The sequence below is a fragment of the Rhagoletis pomonella genome, unplaced genomic scaffold (assembly GCF_013731165.1).
Source record: "Rhagoletis pomonella isolate Grant_MI unplaced genomic scaffold, Rhpom_1.0 Rhpom_scaffold_01272, whole genome shotgun sequence".
Taxonomy (NCBI): domain Eukaryota; kingdom Metazoa; phylum Arthropoda; class Insecta; order Diptera; family Tephritidae; genus Rhagoletis; species Rhagoletis pomonella.
In genome coordinates this window covers 25700-47885 of record NW_023459826.1, presented here as the reverse complement: position 1 = coordinate 47885, position 22186 = coordinate 25700, and the positions used below count along the sequence as shown (strand labels likewise).

The window sequence follows — 22186 nt, the reverse complement described above, 5'->3', positions numbered from 1 at the left end:
CTGACCGGATAGCAATGCCCTGACATTCTAGGGTGGTATCCCTGCGGCCGATGTCTGCTTCAAAAAGACGATATAGCACGGTGTGGTACGTGATGAACGCTAAGGCACCATAATTATCTCGCTCGCGATCTCGGCGGTGCACGTTGTATTCGGCACAATTCAAGAATGTTGAATTGCTGTGCAACTTCGGCTCTTGGACCGCAGCTATCAATATACCATGCCTTCCCATGAAGACAGTTATCTCCTCGATCTTGCTCTGAAGTCCGTTACAGTTAAACTGCAGGAGCTTCATGTGGTTCGGGAGACGTGTTGTTATGCGGGGTGTGAGGGATGTGTGTGGCCTTGCCGCCATTGGCTGTGTGCGCTGCTGTGGAGGCTTCCGCCCTGTGGTGGTAGTGGGTGGCGTCGCAATTGGGGTCTGCGACCGAGCGGCGCAACACGGGCCCTCGAAGTTCCTCGTCCAATCTCGCGAGGTGTGCAGACCTGAACATGCCCTAAAGTGGCACCAGCCAAAGCAGTTGTTGCACTTGACTGATGTCACGTTACGGAATATTCTGGTCTGACATACCGTGCAGATTGTAGGAGGAACCAGGAGCTGTTGGCGGCGGAGTGTGGGTGTTGGTGCGGTTGCCCTAAGAAGCGTGCAGCCTCAATAGGGTCGGTCCACAGGGACAAAGGCGTTAGGGTTGTCGGGTTTTCCGGGCATACGAAGAGATGTTTCGAGTCATGGGGTGTCTCTCCGCATGCCGGATACTCATTTTGTACATCTGCGTTTAGTCTGCTCAGGTGTAAGTTTAACCTGCTGCAGTAGCCAGAGCGAAGTTGGGCTATTGTGGTTCTTGTCTCCCGAGGCAGATGAAGCTCCGTCTCGTCAATGTACGGTGGTTGCGCGCCTAGAACGGCATTCGCAGGTCTGGAGTCTACATAACTCGAGACTTACTCCCTGTGAATGCCGTTCAGAGCCTGTCGATATCTCAGACCCCTGTCTGTTGTGTGGTATGTCGTGGTTGGGGTGTGGTCCATTGTGTTGTTGTTGTGGAGCTGTGGTGTTTGTGTTGAGCTGCTCAGGTGGACTGGGGCCTGCCGTGAAAGCAGCTCTGTTTGAGCAGCAGGGGGCCACATATGATGTGGTCCGTTACCGATGGGTCCGTAGTCCTGAGCAGACACTGAGGTGACTCCACCTGTCGCCAGCATTGCACTTGACTGAGGTGGAGTTGTGGTATAGTTGTGTCTGGCATACACAGCAGGTGTAGGTTTCTGGCCCTGGGTTTGACTCGATGCCAGCCCTGATGAGAAGAGTGCGTAGCAAAAGTAGCCCTATGGACGAACATCTAACGACCTAAACGGGGTTAGATCGCCGAAACAACAGCCCTTGGTCGGGTAAACCCGAGTCATTCCGGTACGTAGAACCGGCTGTCGTGGGAATGAACAAAGGAGAGTCTTATCGTCCGATAACACTCGTCCCACACACTAGGGGCCTCGCTACTCCCGTATTTTGAGAACCACCTGACCCCAGAGGAGCATCAGCATGGTTTCCGTAAAGTGCAACCGCCCCTGTAAGACTATTCAGTCGTGGTTGGACCTGTCAGAGGCGTTTGACACCGTCAGCTACTCCTCGCTGCTAAAAGACGCAGAGGCCTCCTCACTCCCACAGAGAATCAAACGGTGGTCGGCGAATTATCTGAGTGGTCGACACTCGTCAGTAATGTTTAGAGACAAATCGAGCAAACCTAGAAAAAAAAGGGGTTTCACAGGGTGGTGTCCTTTTCCAATTACAGTTTAACTATTATATTTCCAAGCTCCCTCAACCACCAGAGGGAGTCTCGATTGTCTCTTACGCTGCCGATTGTTCGATAATGACGTCTGGGAATCGAATTGGTAACTTGTGCTCGAAAATAAACGGGTAACTCTCCGAGCTTTCTCGCTTCTTCACTGCTAGGAGTCTAACCCTCTCCCCTAGAAAATCCTCTGCGAGCTTATTTACCACCTGGACGAAGGAGGTCAGACTACCGCTGGGTATTCATGTTGATGACAGACCAATTCCGACGGTGAATAACCCAAAAATCCTCGGAGTAACATTCAGCAGCCTGCTCTGCTTTTCTGCGCACACAACCGCAATTGTCAACAAAGTATAGAGCCGCAACATGGTCCTCAAACGCAAAGAAAAAGAACCGTTGCTGGCAAAATATAAGGAATTGTCCAGCCGGTTCTAAATTACGCAGCAGCAGTGTGGTCGCCGGGAACCAGTAGGACGCAGTGAATGAAGCTGCAGACGGCACGGAACACTGCACTACGGACAGCGATCGGATGTCTTCTGATGTCGCCAGAACACCACCTACTTCGACCACCTGTGTCAGACATGGAGCTTCAACTGCCAATAGAAGATACTAACACCCATTTCGCTTTAGTCTGACCCTTTTGAAAATGCCCTATTGAAGAAAACTTTTCAAGAACGCCCTATTTAGAATTTCATTGAAAACGCCATCTCAGAATTTGGATCAAATCTAAACTGAAAATATATTAAAAATATGTTGAGAACAGGTGTTTCTTAATCGGCAACTGAGGTAGGGCGTTTTCGAACCGAATTCTGAAATAGGGTGTTCTTGAAAAGTTTTCTGAGATAGGGCGCTTTTCAATAAAATTCTTAAATGGGGCGCTTTTGAAAAGTTTTCTGAGATAGGACGTTTTCGAACTGGCTGCTAAGATAGATCGATCTTTCACGCAGGTGTCGATATACTAATGCGTAATTTTGATTAAATTGTTGAGAGTAGTTGCTAGACTAAGTAGTCGCTGAATTTTTGATATTATGTCACATTTGTGGTGTAAAGAAATAGCCTGCCGTCAGTCAGTCAGAATTTCCCAGTAACAGATGCCATCAATCGCCGATATAGACATGCGCTTCTGTAATACGGCGCGCTCAATAAATATAAAAAAATGAATATTTTTACTTTTGAAAAAATATATGCATAATTATTTCAGTTACGCTAAATGCATTACCTGCATCATAATTTTCCTCAGTTACAACGCCTTTCACGAATGTTGAAAGTTGTTGCCCTTCAAACCAGTCGAACTCATACTGTCCGTCTATTTCCTGCCAACCATTTTGCACAGAAACCTTTGTTCAACCCACCTTCGGTCGAAACCGAAAGTCGGTAATACGACGAAAAGATAGAACATCCCCGACTTGGCCATTCATATTGCTGCGTTTTCCAATAAAAATATTTTAATATATGTATATTAGACTGTCCCAAAAAACCAACTTTGTTTTTTGTACGCATACCCCTCATTTTATTGGTATTATCTTAAAAAGTATCCGAATCAAATTTTATACAATTCTAACCACGGCAACCCGTGCCGACTTGCAGTCAAAGTTATCAGAATAAGCTTGTTGCAGTTCGCGTGTTTCGTTAATTTACTCATTTTACTTCTTTATAAGACGGTATTACTATACTCCCTACAGTATTAGGACATAATATTTAGTAAATCTGCGTTTTTGGTTTTTTACCTGGTAGTCAGGATTTTTTTCAAAGGACCATAAATTATAATATATTTCCAAAAGTTTACACAAAATATGGAGATATGGGTATCAAATGAAAGAAGAATTCGAAACAAGATTAAATATAACTTTTGTTTTCAATTATCCTTCTGGAACATGTCAAAAATGTCCTTTAAAAATATTATCCTTCAAGATTTTTAATTTTGAATGAGTTTTGAAGAATCTTGGTTTAATTTAAATCTTATTAAAATATATAAGGATACTAAAGGATAAAAATTTCAAAGGATATTTTTCAAATTATCTAATTAATATTGCCACATTTATTCTTTAACCAACCCGAGAGGACATGTCAAACACTAAAACACTTTATTTAGTTTATTTAATATTATGAAATGCATTTTTTTAAAGGAGGAAAAGAATTTGTTAAAAAAGTTAAATATAAAAATTTAATTAAAAAATGGTCTAAAATTGCAAATTTTCAGGACATGCACAAATTATTCGACTAAAAACATATAGTTTTGCAGCCTTGTAATACACTCCTTCAAATCCACTATGCTTTTCCCATTAATTAATTTTTTCGATGTCCTTGGGAGAAATCCTGCCGTACATATGTATCTTTTCTGGTAGAAAAATTAGTGTATCTCCTGAAAACGTGCACATCTGAACATTTTTTAATTGGTGTGACAGGGCGTATGATGAATGCAAAATTCTTAAATTCAACTTTTCTACTACATTCCTTTTTCTTAAAAAAATGCCTTACAAAATATTAAATAAACCAAATCATATGCTTTCTTATTTTATATGTCCCTTCAGGCTGTTCAACTGTTGTAAATCAGTACGATATGAAAATTATGTTTAGTTAAATTGTTAGAGGACATGTCAAAGACTAAAACGATTTATTTTGATTATTTAGTATAATGAAAGGTATATTTCTAAATGACGAAAAAAATGTGTAATACAAGTTGAATTTAATAATTTAATGTTCATCATACGCCCTGTCACACCTATTAAAAAATGTTCTACAATTGCAATCCTTCAGGACATACACAAATTATTCGAATAGAAAACATATCGTTTTGCGGCCTTGTAATACACCGTTAAAAAGCCGCTATACTTTTCGATTAATTAATTTTTTCGATGTCCTTGAGAGAAATCCTGTCGTCCTATTCAAAATTAAAGATGCAAATTTACTAGAGATGCGTTCAAATATGGGAAACATTTCGAATTTATTGCATTTCCAAAGTTTTCATGGACGCATTGGCAGCCTTAGTTCAAGTTATTAACTAAAACTTCAACTAAAAGTCGGCACGGGTTATCGTTAGCCTACGGCCATAAAACTTCATATATATGCTATTTAGGCTCAAAAGCACAAATATAGAGGGTTGGTATGTATATCAAAATTTGCAAACAAGTTTTTTCCATATATTCTTGGGACAGTCTAATGTATATGTACATACATAGTAAATTATATGCTTATTTACTGTGGATATTGTACGAGCATTTTACGTGCAAACCGATATTACATTTAGAACACAATTTTCGCGTACGTTGGTGATAATATCCGCTACGTGTGGCTCGTGGTCTGAAGATGGCAGAAAGTGCAAGTTTAAAAGTGTCTCGAAATAGCCAACTAGGTGGTTGACTAGATCCTATGCATGCCTATTAACACGATTTAAGCCTTCCGAGAGCTATGGCACAAGTAATACCGGATGTCGGTGTTGTACAAATCGTATTTTTACTTTGTGGAGAGAGAGCCCCGTCCAGTGACAGTGGACTAATATGAAAATACTCTATGAACTTTAAATTAATAACAAAACAGATGTCATCTGGGCCACCTGCGTCTCTCCTCAATCTTTCATAGACTGGACGCTTCACATTGCCACATTCTTATACAACAAGTAAACGGGATGAGGAAAGTGACGAAATTTCCACTAATGTACATACTTGTAAAAAAAACTGGTGATATACATACATACAAACAAACATATGCATGCACATCTACAGAAGCAAACGAAAGAACTGTACGAATAGTTTTATTTTTATATACTGAAAAATATTCGATATTATTAAATTTATTAGTGCAAGGCATTACATTTTGTCGGCGACTGACGGCATCTGTTACAGGGAAATTCTGACTGACTAATATTTTTGTAAGTACTTCAGCACCTGTGGCCTGAATTTCAGATTTTATAAAATGCTTTCACGTTGCAGAGATTTTGTACAACTTCAACTCGTGACTGACGGGCTCGGTTGCAGGATTTAAGTGATTAATGATTAAGTGATGATTAAGTGATTTTAATGTCAGATTACTTGAGTCAATATACTACTCTCAATTATTTTTTCAGATTTTATAAAGTAGTTGCAAGATAGTTTCTATATCCAAATTAACTGCGACTGACGGCAGGATATTTCTCAGGATTTAAGTGATTAAGGATTAAGTAATGATTAAGTGATTTTAATGTCAGATTACTTTAGTCAATATACTACTCTCAATTATTTTTTTCATATTTTATAAAGTAGTTGCAAAGCCGCCCTACGAGCAACGCTAACGAATTGGACTGACTGACTGACGGCAGGCTATTTCTCTACACCAAAAATGTGACATAATAACGAAAATTCAGATTTCATAAAATGCATGAAATTCCTTGTCGCTTGTCTCTCGGACTAAAAGTTTTTGAGAGCATCCGCATAAGTCGGAAAGTTATTTTGATGATTACTCGTTAGAACTGGTTTCACTATTTCAGGGGTTTCAAGTAATGCAGTTGGAACTCGTTTTTTTTATTGGTTTGTCTTTTTTTTTTAGACAAAAACGGGGCAACCTTTATAATTCGGCATATTCGGTTCTTCCCTCCACATTTACTTAATTTTTCGAACTTAGGACCCACTTTCGGCTTAACGTATTCTTTCGAGGTGAAAATCGCCGCAGATTACACACACGCATGGCAATTATGGCACTGGCGAGGCCCTTGGCCTTGTGTGGCGCTTCTACGAAATTTTACAGTGAAAGTGAAGAAAGTACCTTAGTTTATAAATGGGATGTACCTATTTTTAAGTTTATTGAATTCCGGCTCAAGTTCAAATCTAAATGTCGGTTGGGAAACGTTTTCTTTTTTTTTTATATAGTTCATTGAAATTTTATAATTTTTTATGAAGTTTAAAATGGGGATTTATGTGATGAATAAACAAAATAAAAATAGCCAAAACTGTTCAAATTGTCACTTAACTTAATCAGCTGACCACAGGTGTATGTAAATTCAACTAATTTGCAGTTAGTTGTTAACAAAGCCCTTTAGTATATGCTTAGTAAGAAATTAAAAATCCCGGGATCCTTAATATGTATGTACTTTAAATCAGGGACGTGAACCGGATGAAAAATTTGGTCGGTTCGATTCAGCGATTCGAACCGTTTTTGCACTTTTGGATTGGTTCGTAAAAGCGGTTATTTGGTCTTTGAACCGGGGTTCAACGGTTCGAAAAACAAAAAAAATAACGCGCAAGTTTATAAGCGTCAAGTGCAACAACGCGCAAGGTTAAGGGTCTGTCAAATGAGATGGGTTGCCTTAACAATTGATATTGTCACATGGTAAACAAACATGGTAGGTATTACCATGTTTAACAAAAAGAAAAAAATCGGGTGCATTTATCTATTGAAAACTGATTGAAACGAACCTTTAAACCTTTATAGAAAGTGGTTCGGTTTTCGGTTCGGATCAATCATTTGTGCAAAAATTTCGGTTCGGCTAATGGTTCAGTTAATTAATAGAAAAAAGCGGTTTTCCGGTTCAAAACTGGTTCGGTTCAAAACCGGTTCACGTCCCTGCTTTAAATATCTAGTAAGTTATGTAAAAACAGTTAAAAAATGCATATCCACTTTTTGCAAAAAGCACAGTTAGCGATTTTATATTCAATTGGAAACTGTTTCTGCAGCTTTGTATAAAGACAGGAAGAATTCAGAGTCAAACTCAATGCTGGCTGACTCTGATTTAATCACAAAAGAAATAATCAAGTTTTATATTCTAAAATCTTGTACCTGTAATTCTTCTTTTCCTGCATGCTGCTCGGCAAATTGATTAGTAATACACATTTCAATCAAAAGTTTCATCGTGGGATAATGCTTCCAACAAAACGCTCCGAAGGTCGATGGGTTATGGGCGGAAATCATAAGCATTATGATCCATGCCTTCCAATATAAAACTGTGATAGCAAGCTTTGGAGGAGCATAACCTAATGGTAAACTTATATTTTCCGGATAGTGATATTCTACCATATTGAATAAAAAGTCTATAACATCATATTTGTTGGCTTGCACTGCGGGAAAATTCGGAATTCTCATTGTTGATGCTCTTTTAATAACCATCATTATCACATCTATCGTTTCAGGAATAGTTAAAGGTATATCTTTAGTTATACCGATAAGTATAATTCGTAAAAGCGTATCTTCCAGCACTGGTGTTTCGGAGGCAATTCTTAAAAGCGCTGCCCGCTCTGGTTCAGAAGGCCACTGATCGCATCTTGAATACTGCTCAGGACTGTCCAAGAGTAATATTTTGTGTAGAGCTTGGCTATATTCCAAAGTTTGAATTTTGAAAAGATTTGGAACTGTTTCATACATCCAAGAAATGGCTTCCAATTGGATTTGAGACATTTGTGAATAAAAATTCAGTAAAAGCGGATTATGTTTCATTTCCTTGTTGGAACGTAATACAATGCATGCTTCACGTATCTGTGGTGAAACAGATAATAGCATGCAAAGGCATATTATATCCACCATTGAATGAAATATTCTATCTCTGAATTCGGAGCGTTCAACTTGTTCTATCAAATCAATTCGTTCATTCATAAACGCTTTACAGAATCTTACAATGTTCATATCATAACGAAGCACACGAACCAATTCACGTAAAAATACCCTTAAAGTACGTAAACAGTCTTCGCGTTGCAATAGAAATTCTTTATAAATCTCGGCAAGATGTTGCGATGATTGTTCCGGAGATGTTTGAAACATTGTAGCTGAAACGAATAAAATACATTAAAAGCATGGAATCAAATGTTAACTTCCAGTCCTAAGTGTATACGTAATTAAATATCGCTCTTTTGCTGGAAGAGTGTCCTAATACAAAAAATCTAAAACTCGAGAAAAACGGTTTAAAGTTTAGTTTCCATACGTTCCTGTACTAAAAATTAAGACACATTTTCCAACAGTACTTTCGAATATATCAATTTGATTTCAGAAACCATCAATTCGGTTTTAGAAAGCGTGAATACGATTTTAGAAAGTTTCATATGGACTTTAGCATAGTCAAATGTTTTTTAGAAGGTGTCATAAATGCTTTAAGGCTCTGTCACATACAGCTTTCGCGTCGCATTGGCGTTGTTTCATTTTGACATCAACGCAAGTAGCGCAAGTGTTTGCTACAATGAATGCTCTTACAGCAAATGTTTTTAGTTTTTGATTTTGAATTTTACGATTGAAAAACATTCAAACATTTTTAAAATGGAAGCATTTGGTCGTCGCGGTCCTTACTCGTTTTTTCTTTACACGATTTTGTATGTTTATTAGTAAAAAGTGAATAATTACATTAAGGGAGTGTCAACGCGCCCAAAACGGCAAGAGTTAACCAGCGTTCGTGTTTCTGTGGCGTCAGCGTTGCCTATGAGAACTGCTTCATATAAACGTATGTATTTATCTTAGCTGTCAAAGCAAAACCAACGCCAAAGCAGCACGAAAGCTGTATGTGCCAGAGCCTTTAGAATTATCAAGTGTATTTTAGAAAGTATAACTAGATTTCAGAAGGCGTCAAATGTTCTTTAGTTTTTCAAATATACTTCAGAAAGCAACAAATGTACCTTTGAAAACATCAAATGTACTGTAGAAAAAATCAGATGTACTTTAGCAAGTGTTAAACGTACTTTCGAAAATATCAAAATTCCACTTTAGAAAATATATACTGTATGTGATATACTTGCCCTAACCACTGTTACTTCATACACTTACACATTTTTTTGCGCTTCAATTTTAAACGTTTTTTCCCAGGTAGGTTGTGCATTTTTTTATAAGCCAATTCTAATTACTGAACAGCTTAATAGACTAACTTTTATATTAAAAAAAAGAAAAATAATTTTTTTATACATAAAGGAAATGCTCATTTATTTCAAAAGGAACTGTTAATATTAAGAAAATTAAAACGACCACTATTACTTCATAGAGTGAACGTAACTCAACTTTAATACTGTGTAACGTCCCCCCTTTGCTTTTATTGCGGCATTCAGTCTAAGAAGCATGGTTTTAGTTAGTGGTAAACATTCATTTGGAGTTATAGAATCCCAGATTTCACTAATTTTTGCCTTTAAGCCATCAAGTCCTCTGGGCCTCATTTCGAAGTCTTCTCTTCATTAGCGCCCATAGAGACTGGATAGGATTAGGGTCCGGACTGGAAGCAGGCCAGTCTAAAACAGGTATATTTTTACACCATCTTGTTGAAAAATATATTCGTCCGCTGTAGACAGATTGGGTATACTTGGGAGCAAATTTGTCTCCAAAATATTGAAGTAATCCATGAATTTTATAGTCCCATCGATAAAATGAAGCTTTCCTACTACTTTCAAGGACATATGTACAACCCCATACCATGACACGCGCTGGGAACTTTCTCTCTGTATAATATGCTTAATTTCTCTTTCGTATCACACGAGTCCTTGAGTCGCCTACGCAAACATCGAACTTAGATTCGTCGCTAAATATGACGGAGTCCCAGTGTCTTTGGACCCACAATCGTCTAGCTTTACTCCAAGCTACTATTTTTTGCTTTTGACGGACTGTTTGTAACGGTTTCCTTTCTGTCTGTTAATTGCAAAATAAATTTTGTTAGATTCTACAGTGCATCACACCTGAAACCATACCTTATAACAAGTAATTTTTACCAAAAAAAAACCGACTTCAACTCTCATATAAAAAGAAAATATATATATATATATATCTCATGATCCGCTGATCGGATCTTAACCAGATTAGTACGGGACCACCTCTGAGACACTACCTTTTCGATGCAAAATTATCGAAATCGGTTGACGTGGTCCAAAGTTATGCGGTAACATACATTAAAAAAAAAAAAGTATTCTGACGAACTGATAACATCCTCCTTTTTTAAAAGTCGGTTAAAAACTATATTTCAACTTATGCAGCTGCAACCGGGTCAACTCACGACCTACAAGTTTACCAATCTTCTGTGACCATGTAGCAGCCAAGTTTCGTACAGAGCTCCGCCTATTTTGGTTAATAATGTCGCTTGATTGCGGAATATCGCGGTTGGAAATCATTGATTTTCGACCTCCCAGGTGCTCGTTTGGCGAAATCTGTCCAGTTTTATTATAGTTTCTAATTATACTTTCCACCGTAGGAGTTGGAACATTAACTTCTCTTGCAATTTCGCGATAACTTTTCTTAAATTTGTATTTACCAATAACCAATTCACGAATTTCTTTGCAAAGGGCTTTTCGGCGTGCCATTATTCAATTCAAAACTGAAAAAAATGTTCGCCAGTCATGATACAAAAAGAAGGTAGTTTCATTTCAAAATTTTTTACAAAAAATAAGTTTTTGATGTTGCATAAATTGTAAAAAATTATTAGGTCCTTGCCACATTGATAGCAATGAAGCAATTTGTACAATGATTTTTTGGTGTGGAGCAGAGGGGGAAGGGGTGTGTCACCTAAAACTCATTAGAGAGAACACAGCATAAACTTTAAGTAAAGTCCCATCGCCTCCCTGCCCCTTCTACAGGCGCTCGGAGCACATTTCAAAATGGGGTAAAATTAGAAAAACGAAAAATTAAACACGTGCTAAGTCGACAGCAGTATCTTTGCGCAAAACTCCTTTCCGCGTTGGTGGCCTTCCGGCGCGCTGCATAAAAATAACCCCATTAGTCCAACTCCGGTTATGCCATACACATAATTTTTGCGCAAAATCAACCTCCAAATTTACAAAAAAAAATATATATATATTTTGAACCGAATTTTTTGTTTTAAATTAAAGCTTAATCCTTTGACTAGACGCAAATGTAAAAATTATTTTATTCGGGTAACGCGTTTGGACACGATAACCCAAATCGTTGTACAAATAACCATGCCCGAACTGCCTTACTTATGTATTTTTCTATAGACAAAAATTTTATAAAACGATACTGCAGACATTTTCATCTTATGTGGATAATTCTTGTCACAAATACACAGTTTCGTGCTTATATTTATGTATATATATTTCTTAGCAGCGTCATATCTTTATCAACAAATTCCGATAATCCAAAAATTGATACTGTTACAAGTTGCAGGGCATCATTTTAACTCGACCTCCTCTCTCTTCCACGGATAACGGTACATCGTTTAGAGGTTTAAAAATATTTGGCGTCGGCAGTTTGTCTTCAAACTGCATTAGATCATATTACGTACTCTATCCTGGGAAAAGCACAAAACTTTATTTTTGACCTTTTGCACAGGTGTACTGAATTCTAGCAGTTTGGAAACGCGCAAGACTTTTCTTTTAATATTTTTATCCAACTTCACTAACTTCTAATTTTTTTTTACTTTTTCAAGAAACAAAAATGTTGCTGCTAGCGAATCTGGTAGCAATATTTTAGTCATATGTCATAAACTTGTTAAAAGTCAAGTGGTCGGCAACAACAACGAATGTCAATAAATGAAACTATCTTCTATTTTTGTATCATGCTCGCCAATAATTAGCCCAGTAAAATAAGATAAATTTGGTAGGAAAATTGAGCAAAATTTGTAACAGCGATGTTTTGATGCAGTTTAATTCTATTTGACACGTAGATCATGAATCCACAGTCTTGCCCCTAAATTTCATTTGGCAACATTCCGCCATCTTGGATTTAATTTTATTTTGGGTTTTTTGCGATTTTCAAGCTTATTTTGCATTTTTCGAAAAAAATGGTTAATACAAATATGTAGAGAATTTAATTACCGGGAACGCAATACACATCGCGATGTACGGGATGCGCCGTAAAACATTTCCACGCCTTCACCTGCTTTCATTAAAAAAAAAAAAAAAAACGTTGCCCGTGGATTAGTCCTACTGGGGAAACCACGTTAAAAAACGCGCCAAAAAAACTCTACTTCAGCGGTGGTGTGGAAATGAGTTTTACGGCGCATCCCTGCCGTGATCTAAGCGTCGTACAAAAAAAATTTAGGGACAAAAGTTGTGGAGAATGAAATTCTCTACAACTTTGAAATTTCAATATGCTATGTATTTTCAACAGAAATTGACCAAAAATGGCGAAAACCGTGACAATGTAAAATTTTTTCGCAGTTTTTTCTAATTTTTTACAATAAAATATGCTATTTTTAAAAAACCTTCTATATAACCAAGTGGGTAATTGAATTCTCTACATATTTGTATTTAAACATTTTTTACGAAAAATGCAAAATAAGCTTGAAAATCGCAAAAAAAAACAAAAGAAAATTAAATCAAAGATGGCGGAATATTGCCAAATGAAATTTAGGGGCAAGACTGTGGATTCATGATCTATGTGTCAAATAGAAGTAAACTACATCAACCTCAACGATGTTGGTCTCCTTGACGTGGGGATGAGGCTTAAGTGGTGACATGGGGGCCGTTTAGGGGCTTTCTATATCAGCACGAACAAGAGGGAGGCTCCGCATGGGAACCTGTGTAAGACACGAGCTTACACAGTATCCTATGTGGAGATTACCGCACCGACGATTACTCCTGCCCTTATCCCTCCTTATTTTCCTATCCCAACAACCCAACTCCTCCCCCTAATCCAGGGTGTTACGCGACACCGTGCCCATTGGATGGTTTGCAGCCAGGGGGCTTACCAGACCGGCTGTATTTTAACGGCGCCTTCCTGACACCGGGCCGCCTTAGGGAGTAACGGTGGCCTTACTGCGGCTAGGGGCGCTGTCGCCGTGTACCGTATGATTTCCCCACATACTACGCAGACCACTGCGCTTGCCTTGTCGAGCAGGTGGTCGTACGAACAAGATGAATCACAACCTAAACAAAAACCCAACAAAAACAAAAACAACAACAAAAAAGTTATTAAAAACTTCGTGTTCCCCAAATCGGGGAAAGACTGTGCAGGCGCAAGCGCCATATACGCCGCTTCGCTCCAGAAGGAGCTCTTCCGGGCTGGATGTGGGGGACACTTCACGCCGGCCCGTGACTACGGGTGTTATGGTGGGGCCTAGCACCAGCAATGCTGCAGGGATTGTGTTGGAAACGGCAAATCCATCTGCGGCTGTGGGTGCTGGGGGCCCATCAAACGGCACGGCTGCGAAGTCTACCACCACAGAAGCAGAGGCCTCACGGCCTGGCCAGAGTGGAGGGCGACAAGTGGCCACAAAAGAAATCACTGGAGGCGTGGCAACAATGGGAACTACGCTAAAGAAGTACGACGGTGTTCCGTTGGATACGTTGCCCCAGAGCGCGAAGGAAGCGGTGGAAAGGGCGAAAGCTCTACTGCCCAACTTCCAGGTCAATCTCGGGGCTTCGGTGGAAAACAAGGTACCCCCGTCAAAGCGGCAAAGGTCGGTGGAGGAACAACTTTCTTCACCCAAGAGAGTCCGGCCACACTCCTGGATGGGCAGACCTAGCTTTTCCGAGGTTGCGAAGGACCGAATCCTCATACGGGTTTTGGACCGAGGCAACGAGCTCGGATCCATACCGAAGGACCAGTGGAGGTGGGTGAAGGCAGTCTTGGCGAACGTCATTTTTGATGTTCTGCTGGAGAACCCCGGAACCCGTCCAGCTTGCAAAGACGCTGGTTGGTACCAGGGCCGTAAAAGTGGTCGCCTGCGAGGATCCGAGATCGGTGGCGCTGTACAAGGCTGCCGTTGCAAGGATAGGCCCTGTGTATCCAGGGGCTAGGTTGGAGGTTGTAGACTGGAGGATATTCCAGTCAGACCAAGAGCAAGGGATTGGGTACCGACGACACCTTCGGCACCAGAGAGCATCCTAAAGGAGTTTCAAATGATGAACCCAGCCCGTCCGACGAGTGATTGGAGGGTCATCCGAGTCGAGGACGCTGATGGCCCTTCAGGACAGGTAGTTCTGTCCCTAAACAAGGAGTCACTCGAGCTCCTGTAGAAGCGGCAAGGTCGAGTATATTATGGCCTCGGCGAGGTCATAATTAGGGTCTATAGCGGGGACGCGCAGCGCGCCTCCAGTTCGGATGCAGCAATGGACATGGACATTGAGGCACCCGAACCGGAGCCGGAAACGGAGCTCTCCGACGCTGAAAGCAATGACTCCTCTCAATCAAACTACGCATCGGCAATGCGTAGGGTGTTTGAGGAGGAAGAACTACTTTACAGCGACGGGGAGAGCGATGCTGACGTAACCGTCGTAGCGATGGAGGGGGTGTCAGAACTCCATATGAGTATTGCAAATTAACCTCCACAAATCTAAAGCAGCTTCGGCTACTCTTCTATGTCGTCTGTCTAAAGGCGATGTTGAGGTGGCACTAATCCAGGAACCGTGGGTTTGCAACTCGAGGGTCTGTGGATTGAGTGCCACGAGCTTCGAGCTGTTCTTAGAGCGTGGTAAAGGTAAAATTCGAGCCTGCATTTTGGCAAAAGCGGATTTAAATATCTTTCTTTTACCTAATTACAGTGATGGTGACGTCGCGACAACAATATTAGAGCTGGAAAGCACATCCATCGTGCTGGTTTCGGCATACATGCCCTATGAATCGGAGCACCCTCCTCAAGCAACGGTGCGGAACTTGGTGACCAAGTAAGAATACGGTCACATTTTGATTGGAAGCGATGCCAATGCCCACCACGTTCAGTGGGGCAGCTCAGACATAAACGATCGGGGTGAGTCACTTTTCAACTACCTCCTAACAACTAACCTTCTTATATGCAATAAAGGTAAGGAGCCCACCTTCATTACTAAAAACCGTAAGGAAGTACTAGACAACTTTATGCAGTGAAAGCTTAACTGAGATGGTGGAGGGTTGGCGGGTTCTAGATGAACACTCCTTCTCTGACCATCGCTATATTGAAATAGTATTGAATTTTTCTCCAACTAGCCTTACACTACGCAAAACCTTAAAGAACACAGATTGGAGCTACTATAAACAGCTACTTGAAGACAAGCTCTCTAGCTTAGCCCCTACAGAACCTGAATGTACCGAGGATCTAAAAAAATGGTCAACGTATTTACCTCGACCTGCTCAGAGGCCCTAGGTCAGGCGTGCCGTGATCCTAAGCCACGGGGTAAATGTTAACCACACTGGTGGTCGCGGGAGTTACACCCGCTTCGCAAATCTTGCAGGAAGCAATTCAATAAGGCCAAAAGGCTTAGCTGTGAGCTCGAATGGTACAAGCGGTTACTCCGGCCCTATAAAAAAGCTCTGAGGGAAGCAAAGAGATCTGGAGATTCCTGGAGGGTTTTTTATAGTGGCATCGAAGGTGTTTCCGAAGCTGCCAGGCTGCGAAAAATTCTCTCCATATCTCCCAACCCGATGGGCTTCTTATAAAAGCACGATGGATCCTGGACCTCCACGGTAAAGGATACCCTTGAGCTACTCATAGATACCTACTTTGCTGGGAACATAGTTGTACGGGAAAACTCCCCTTCTGTAACTTCTTCCTACGCAGTGAACATACCCATCTCGGAAGAAAGAGTCAGATGGGCAATACAAAGTTTTAAACCATATAAAACTGCAGGACCAGATGGTTTAATACCTGCACAATTAATTAAGACACTGGATGTGTCTGCAAAATGGCTTCTAAGTATTTTCAAGGTCTGTTTCAAGTTTAATCACATACCGCTGGCATGCAGAAATGTTACGGTCGCCTTTATTCCAAAGGCCGGAAAGGCCTCACATACTAACCCGAAGGATCTTAGACCCTTAGCCTTTGCTCCTTTGCTCTTAAGACACTTGAAATGACTGTTAGCAGCTTCCTTTCTGACACCATAGACTATCGTCTACTGTCTGATAACCGACATGCGTACCGTAAAGGTAAATCGACGGAGACCGCACTTCATAATCTGGTCGCCTATATCGAGAAGTCTTTCAGCGTTAAGGAATTCTGTCTCGCAGCTTTCTTGGATATTGAAGGCGCTTTCAACAACGTACTTCCGGAGGCTATTACTGACGCCGCGGGGGCCCTAGGAGTGGACAGCTCACTGGTGGAGTTCATCGATCAGCTACTCTGCTTCAGAGTGGTGAGGGCGAGGCTGGGAGCGTGCGAGGTGTCGAGGCTTGTGACAAGGGGCACTCCCCAAGGAGGTGTTCTTTCTCCACTTCTGTGGAACCTGACCGTCAACACGCTCTTGTGTGGAACGGATTGGGGGGGAGGAAAAGTTTTTGCATACGCCGACGACATTGCAATCGCTTTCAGGGGAAAGGTTCCGCAAACGCTATGCGAGCTGATGCAGCGAACGCTTCGGGATGTATCCAAGTAGTCTACCCGCTGTGGCCTGAGCGTCAGCTCAAGCAAAGCGGAGCTCGTCCTCTTCACGAGAAGGTATAAAATGCCTTCCGTCACTCCGCCGGAGCTAAACGGCGTCCGGTAAGTCTCTCTACAAAAGCCAAATTTCTTGGCGTTATCTTAGATAAGAAGCTGTGCTGGAGGGATAATATGATTCAGCGTTATGAGAAGGCTTCCGTTGTCCTCTATACTTGTAAAAGGGCCATAGGCAAGAGATGGGGCCTCAGTCCCCGGATCTGTCGATGGGTATTTATAGCAGTCGTCAGACAAATCCTCCTAGATGGAGTGATTGTGTGGTGGCCAGCGTTAGATAAAGAGGTCAACCTCAGGCTTCTCACGAAGGTGCAAAGGTCAAGTATGATCTGCATAAGCGGAGCGCTCAGAACCACACCAAACGATGCTCTGACCGCTATTCTGGATCTTCTGCCACTAGATTTGGTAGGAAAGCAGATGGCAGCGCTCGCTGCTCTTCGCTTAAGAGAGGCATCCCAATGGCAATCTGTAGCCCAGGGACACTCTTGTATATTAAATGAATTCTTCTTCATTCCGAACAGCACAGACCGCTGTGCTTCGACATCGATTCCGGAAAGCAACTTCACACCAGAATTCCAAGCAGGGAGGAGTGGAAAGAAGATTTCAACACAGATGGTTTAAAACTCGACGGCAAGGTAGGAGGCGGCGTTTTCTCACGAAACCCTCCTCTAAAAATCTCTTTTAGTTTACCGGACTACTGCAGCGTATTCCAGGCTGAAGTTCCAGCCATCATGGAAGCTGTTGAGAAGCTTGGAACCGAAATGATGGGAAGGGACATCTCCATTTTTAGTGATAGCCAGGCTGCAATCAAAGCTCTGAGCTCCTTCACGTTTCACTCAAAGATTGTGCTGCACTGCCGCCTATCTCTACAGGAGATTTGTTTACAAACAAGCTGAAGAAAGATGGAGTCAAAGTACGACTTGTCGAATTTCCAGGCAGACTTGGCCTAAATGGGACCGGAGGCGGTCACGAAGGGTTTACTCTCTTAGAAGGGAGGATATATCTAACGTCGTTGGGGCCCTAACCGGGCACTGCTTGATAGGTAAACATGCAGAAAGGCTCGAGGTGCCTTTTCGTAGATGTTGCAGAAGCTGCAAGGACGACGAAGAGGAGGAAACAGTCTTGCATCTCTTGTGTGAATGCCCTGCAATGTGCAGAAGCAGGCTGCGTCATCTGGGTTCACCATTCCTGGCCGACCTTGGGGAGGTTTCAAATACCGATGCGAGGTGCCTGATGAGATTCATCAGCGACACGAAGTGGTTCAATGGGGAAGATAATTGAACGGTGTCAACTGTGGTAACACAATGGGCCTTCTATCTATGGCCTAAGTGTGCCGCTAGGGCGGCAGCCACTTCTATCTACCTACCTACCTACCTAAACTACATCAAAAAAATTGCTCTTACAAATTTTTTTTATTTTCCTACCAAATTTATCTAATTTTGTTGGGCTAACTGCTATGTTTGGCACGTTCTCGGTCGTGATCTAAGCGTCGTACAAAAAAAAATTTTGGTATAAAAGTTTGTAACGTAGCATTCACTACGCTACAATATCTGCATCCACAACCTACCACAAATCTATCCTACGTTGTAAATATGTATGAACATACGATATGCTTACCCACATACACCAGGCATGTACATACGATGTACATACATATGGGTAGAATATTCACAGCGCACATACACACACACACCAGCATGCGCTAAAAATAGAATACGCAAAAGAAAAGCACAAGCAGGCATGCGCTAAAAATAGAATACGCAAAAGCAAAGCACAAGCGGGCATGCGCCCAAACACACGTGGGAAGTTCGTTGGGCACTTGCGCAAAAACTTTTAAAACTTTTTCAGCTCGTCTAACTTCGCAACCGACTTGTGCGACGACGGGTATAAGGTTCGCTACAAGTGCTCATCCGCTATCAGTCTCCGTAGGTAAGGAAGCGCGTACGTCGCCTTTTGGCAGATGAGCGCAATCCTATCGCCTACGCAGAACGCCGCATGGCCGAGGGGTCGTCGCAGAGTGTAGATGCATCGTCACACTTTGTAGACGTTGTCGTTGCTATTTGCAACGATGTACTCCCCTCGTACAGGTCCCAAGGCCACCGTGAAGATCGCACTCACCCGTGCCGCCAACCGTTCCGCACCTACATCGTAAGTGTGCAACTACGAGGGGCGACACAGGTGTGTGCTTAGGGCCCACTAATCAGTCTCCGTAGTCTCCTCATTGAAGGCCGCTACAAGTCACCGTCATTGGAGGCCGCCGCCACTATCACCGTAAGTCACCACAAGCTAGGGCCGCTGCCGCCGCCTTCGTTATTAGGGCCGCCACCGCCGTTGCCGCCCTGGGCCGAAGCCATCATCACGCCCCTCCCGTCAGCCGATTGCAGTAATCACCGCGATGCAGGAGCGCTGCTTCCTCCGTCACCACAAGTTAGGGCCGCTACCGCCACCTTCGGTATTGGGACCGCCCCATCGTTACCGCCCCTGGAGCCAAAGCTAGTTACCCGTCATCGTTATTGGGGCCGTTGCTGCCACTCGCCGCAGGCCAGGACCGCTTACACCGTCGCCGTAGAGTATCACCGTCGCTCTCATTGCCGCTACGCTCACCGGCATCACCGTCGTCACCGAGTATCACCGCCGTTCGCATTGCCGTTGCGCTCACCGTCGTCACCGAGTGCTGCCACTCTCACCGTTACCGACCCATAGCCGCTGTTACTCTCCCTCTCTCTCACTTCTTGGAGGAAAGGTTGCCGGCGCTCTGGCCACATCTCCGTATTACACTAACTATTGTGTTTTATTTGGTGGGGGTTAGTGGGACCTCCATTGTACCCTGGGTCGGCTGAGTGTACCTCAGCCTTCGACAAAACCCACTTCATAAGTTGTGACGAATGAAATTCTCTACAACTTTGGAATTTCAGTATGCCATGTATTTTCAACAGAAATTGTCAAAAAATAGGGAAAACAGTGACAATGTAAAAATTTTTCGCAGTTTTTTCTAATTTTTTACAATAAAACATGCTATTTTTAAAAAATCTTCTGTATAACAAATGTGGGAAATTAAATTCTCTACATATTTGTATTTAACCACTTTTTACGAAAAATGCATAATAAGGTTGAAAATCGCAAAAACCCCAAAAAAAATTTAAATACAAGATGGCGGAATGTTGCCAAACGAAATTTAGGGGCAAGACTGAGGATCCATGATCTACATGTCAAATAGAAGTAACTGACATAAAAAAATTGCTGCTAAATGCACAAACTGATTACAAGGTCATGGTGTGCTAAAAAATTTATTTTTTTAAGAAACCCCCTTACAAAGCTTACTGTATGAAGCAAAAGTGGTCGACTTTGTTTTCTTAATATTAACAAGACTTTTCGAAATAAGATGATATTTCTTTTATACTTAGAAAAATTTAGTTTCTCTTATTTTGTTTTAAAACTGATAAATCGAGCTATCTAAGAAAACATAATTACATAGCTTATAAAAAGATCCCTAGCCTACTTACGAAGAATCGATAAAAATAGCAGTGTACAAAAATGTTCAAGTGTATGAAGTAATAGGGTTAGGGCAAGTAATATAACCGAGTAACATTTAAGTAAAAAATATTTAATATGTAAAATAAATATTCAAAATATTTGTTTTAATACCCACGTGCAAGCGATAACAATGCAAGTTCAGGATAGCTGCGCACTTTGCATCGTCTCGATGAAGCGTCGAGCATTGAAAGGTTACAGCCATACATACGCCTATTTCATGCAGACTGTTTTGAAAATGTACCAACCACAACAATGCAAAGCAATGATTTTATTTAACAAATATTGCATTAATGGAAATGGTTAAATCGCTCTCAGTGGCCGAATCAGGTTGTCGACGTGCCAACATAAAATACTCTGCTGAGGAAAATAGATTCCATTTAACACTTTATAAAGTTCATTTGCTTGCTTCAAAAGTACAATTGATGTTTTCTAAAGTACTTTTGACCAATCTGAAGTTTATTTGACGCTTTCTAATATTGAACTGACGCCTTCTATGATTGAAATGATGCTTTCTAAAGTACATTTGATAATTCTAAAGTACATTTGACGCCTTCTAAACAACATTTGATTATTCTAAAGGCCATATGGTACTTTCCAAAATCGAATTGACGTTTTCTAAAATCGAACTGATATTTTCGAAAGTACTGTTGAAAAAGATGTAGAGTGCTATTGTTAAATCGATACTGCTGTGAAATTTTTACACAAGATAGAAGAGTTGGCGGGCATCTCTGTATACTTAAGTGATTTTTTTTTTTTTTTTTTTACTGTGACACTCTGCTGTAAATGAGCGATACGTTAAGATATTGCAGGATTACTTTGAATATTAAGGACAGTATGATAGATGTTAATCAGTAGTTGGTTTTTATACTAACTTTATTGTGATGTAATACAATAGACTACAACTATCAGTAACGTTGGGGCTATCGCCGCGTAAGCATCGTTATCTCCCGTCGAGATTACTACACTTAGTTTTCTATTTTAGTGTAAAATATATGTGTCGCGGCCCTGGCCAAAGCAACATCGCAAAAAATTTAGAAAAAAAGATTTTTTCTTAACAGCGGTCGCCCCTCGGCAGGCAATGGCAAACCTCCGAGTGCATTTCTGCCATGAAAAACATCTTCTAATAAAAATACAATCGCCGCTCGGAGTCGGCGTAAAACTGTAGGTCCCTTCCCTTTGTGTGACAGCATCAAGACGCACGCCACAAATCGGAGGAGAAGCTCGGCCAAACACTAACATATGTGTAAGCGCCAATCTAGTAGTAGTAGTAGTATATGTGTAGAGCCATGTACATCCTTTCGGATAAACACACTCCAACAAAGGTTCAAACCAACAGTTTATAAGAACAAGTAAATAAGCTCGCGTACCAGCTCAGCACTAAAAGCGCGCACTCGCGAAGGGACGAACGGGGTCAATCCCCCCCAACACCAATACGTTAAGAACCTGAATCCTGACCAATATTTCGACACGCCAATTTTCCGAAACAACCGATTTCCCCCTGCTCCCAGAGAACCGTCAAAACGATGACTATATTCCGCGTTTCCTGCTCATCGCCGCCATCGCCAACTCAGCAGAGAGTCCGACTAATAGCATCTTACAACGTCTTCCAAATCGAGAAAGGCATCAACGCCATATCGCAAATTACACA

General features: G+C 41.5%; 1 protein-coding gene across 1 annotated transcript; it reads right to left on the bottom strand.

Moving 5' to 3' along the window:
• Positions 1–7456: 7456 nt before the first annotated feature.
• On the bottom strand, positions 7457–8694 carry LOC118752162 (integrator complex subunit 1-like). Its single transcript, XM_036487018.1, has one exon. It carries the CDS (start codon positions 8499–8501, stop codon positions 7506–7508), a length of 996 nt encoding a protein of 331 aa, XP_036342911.1. The 5' UTR covers positions 8502–8694; the 3' UTR covers positions 7457–7505.
• Between the last annotated feature and the right edge of the window lie 13492 nt (positions 8695–22186).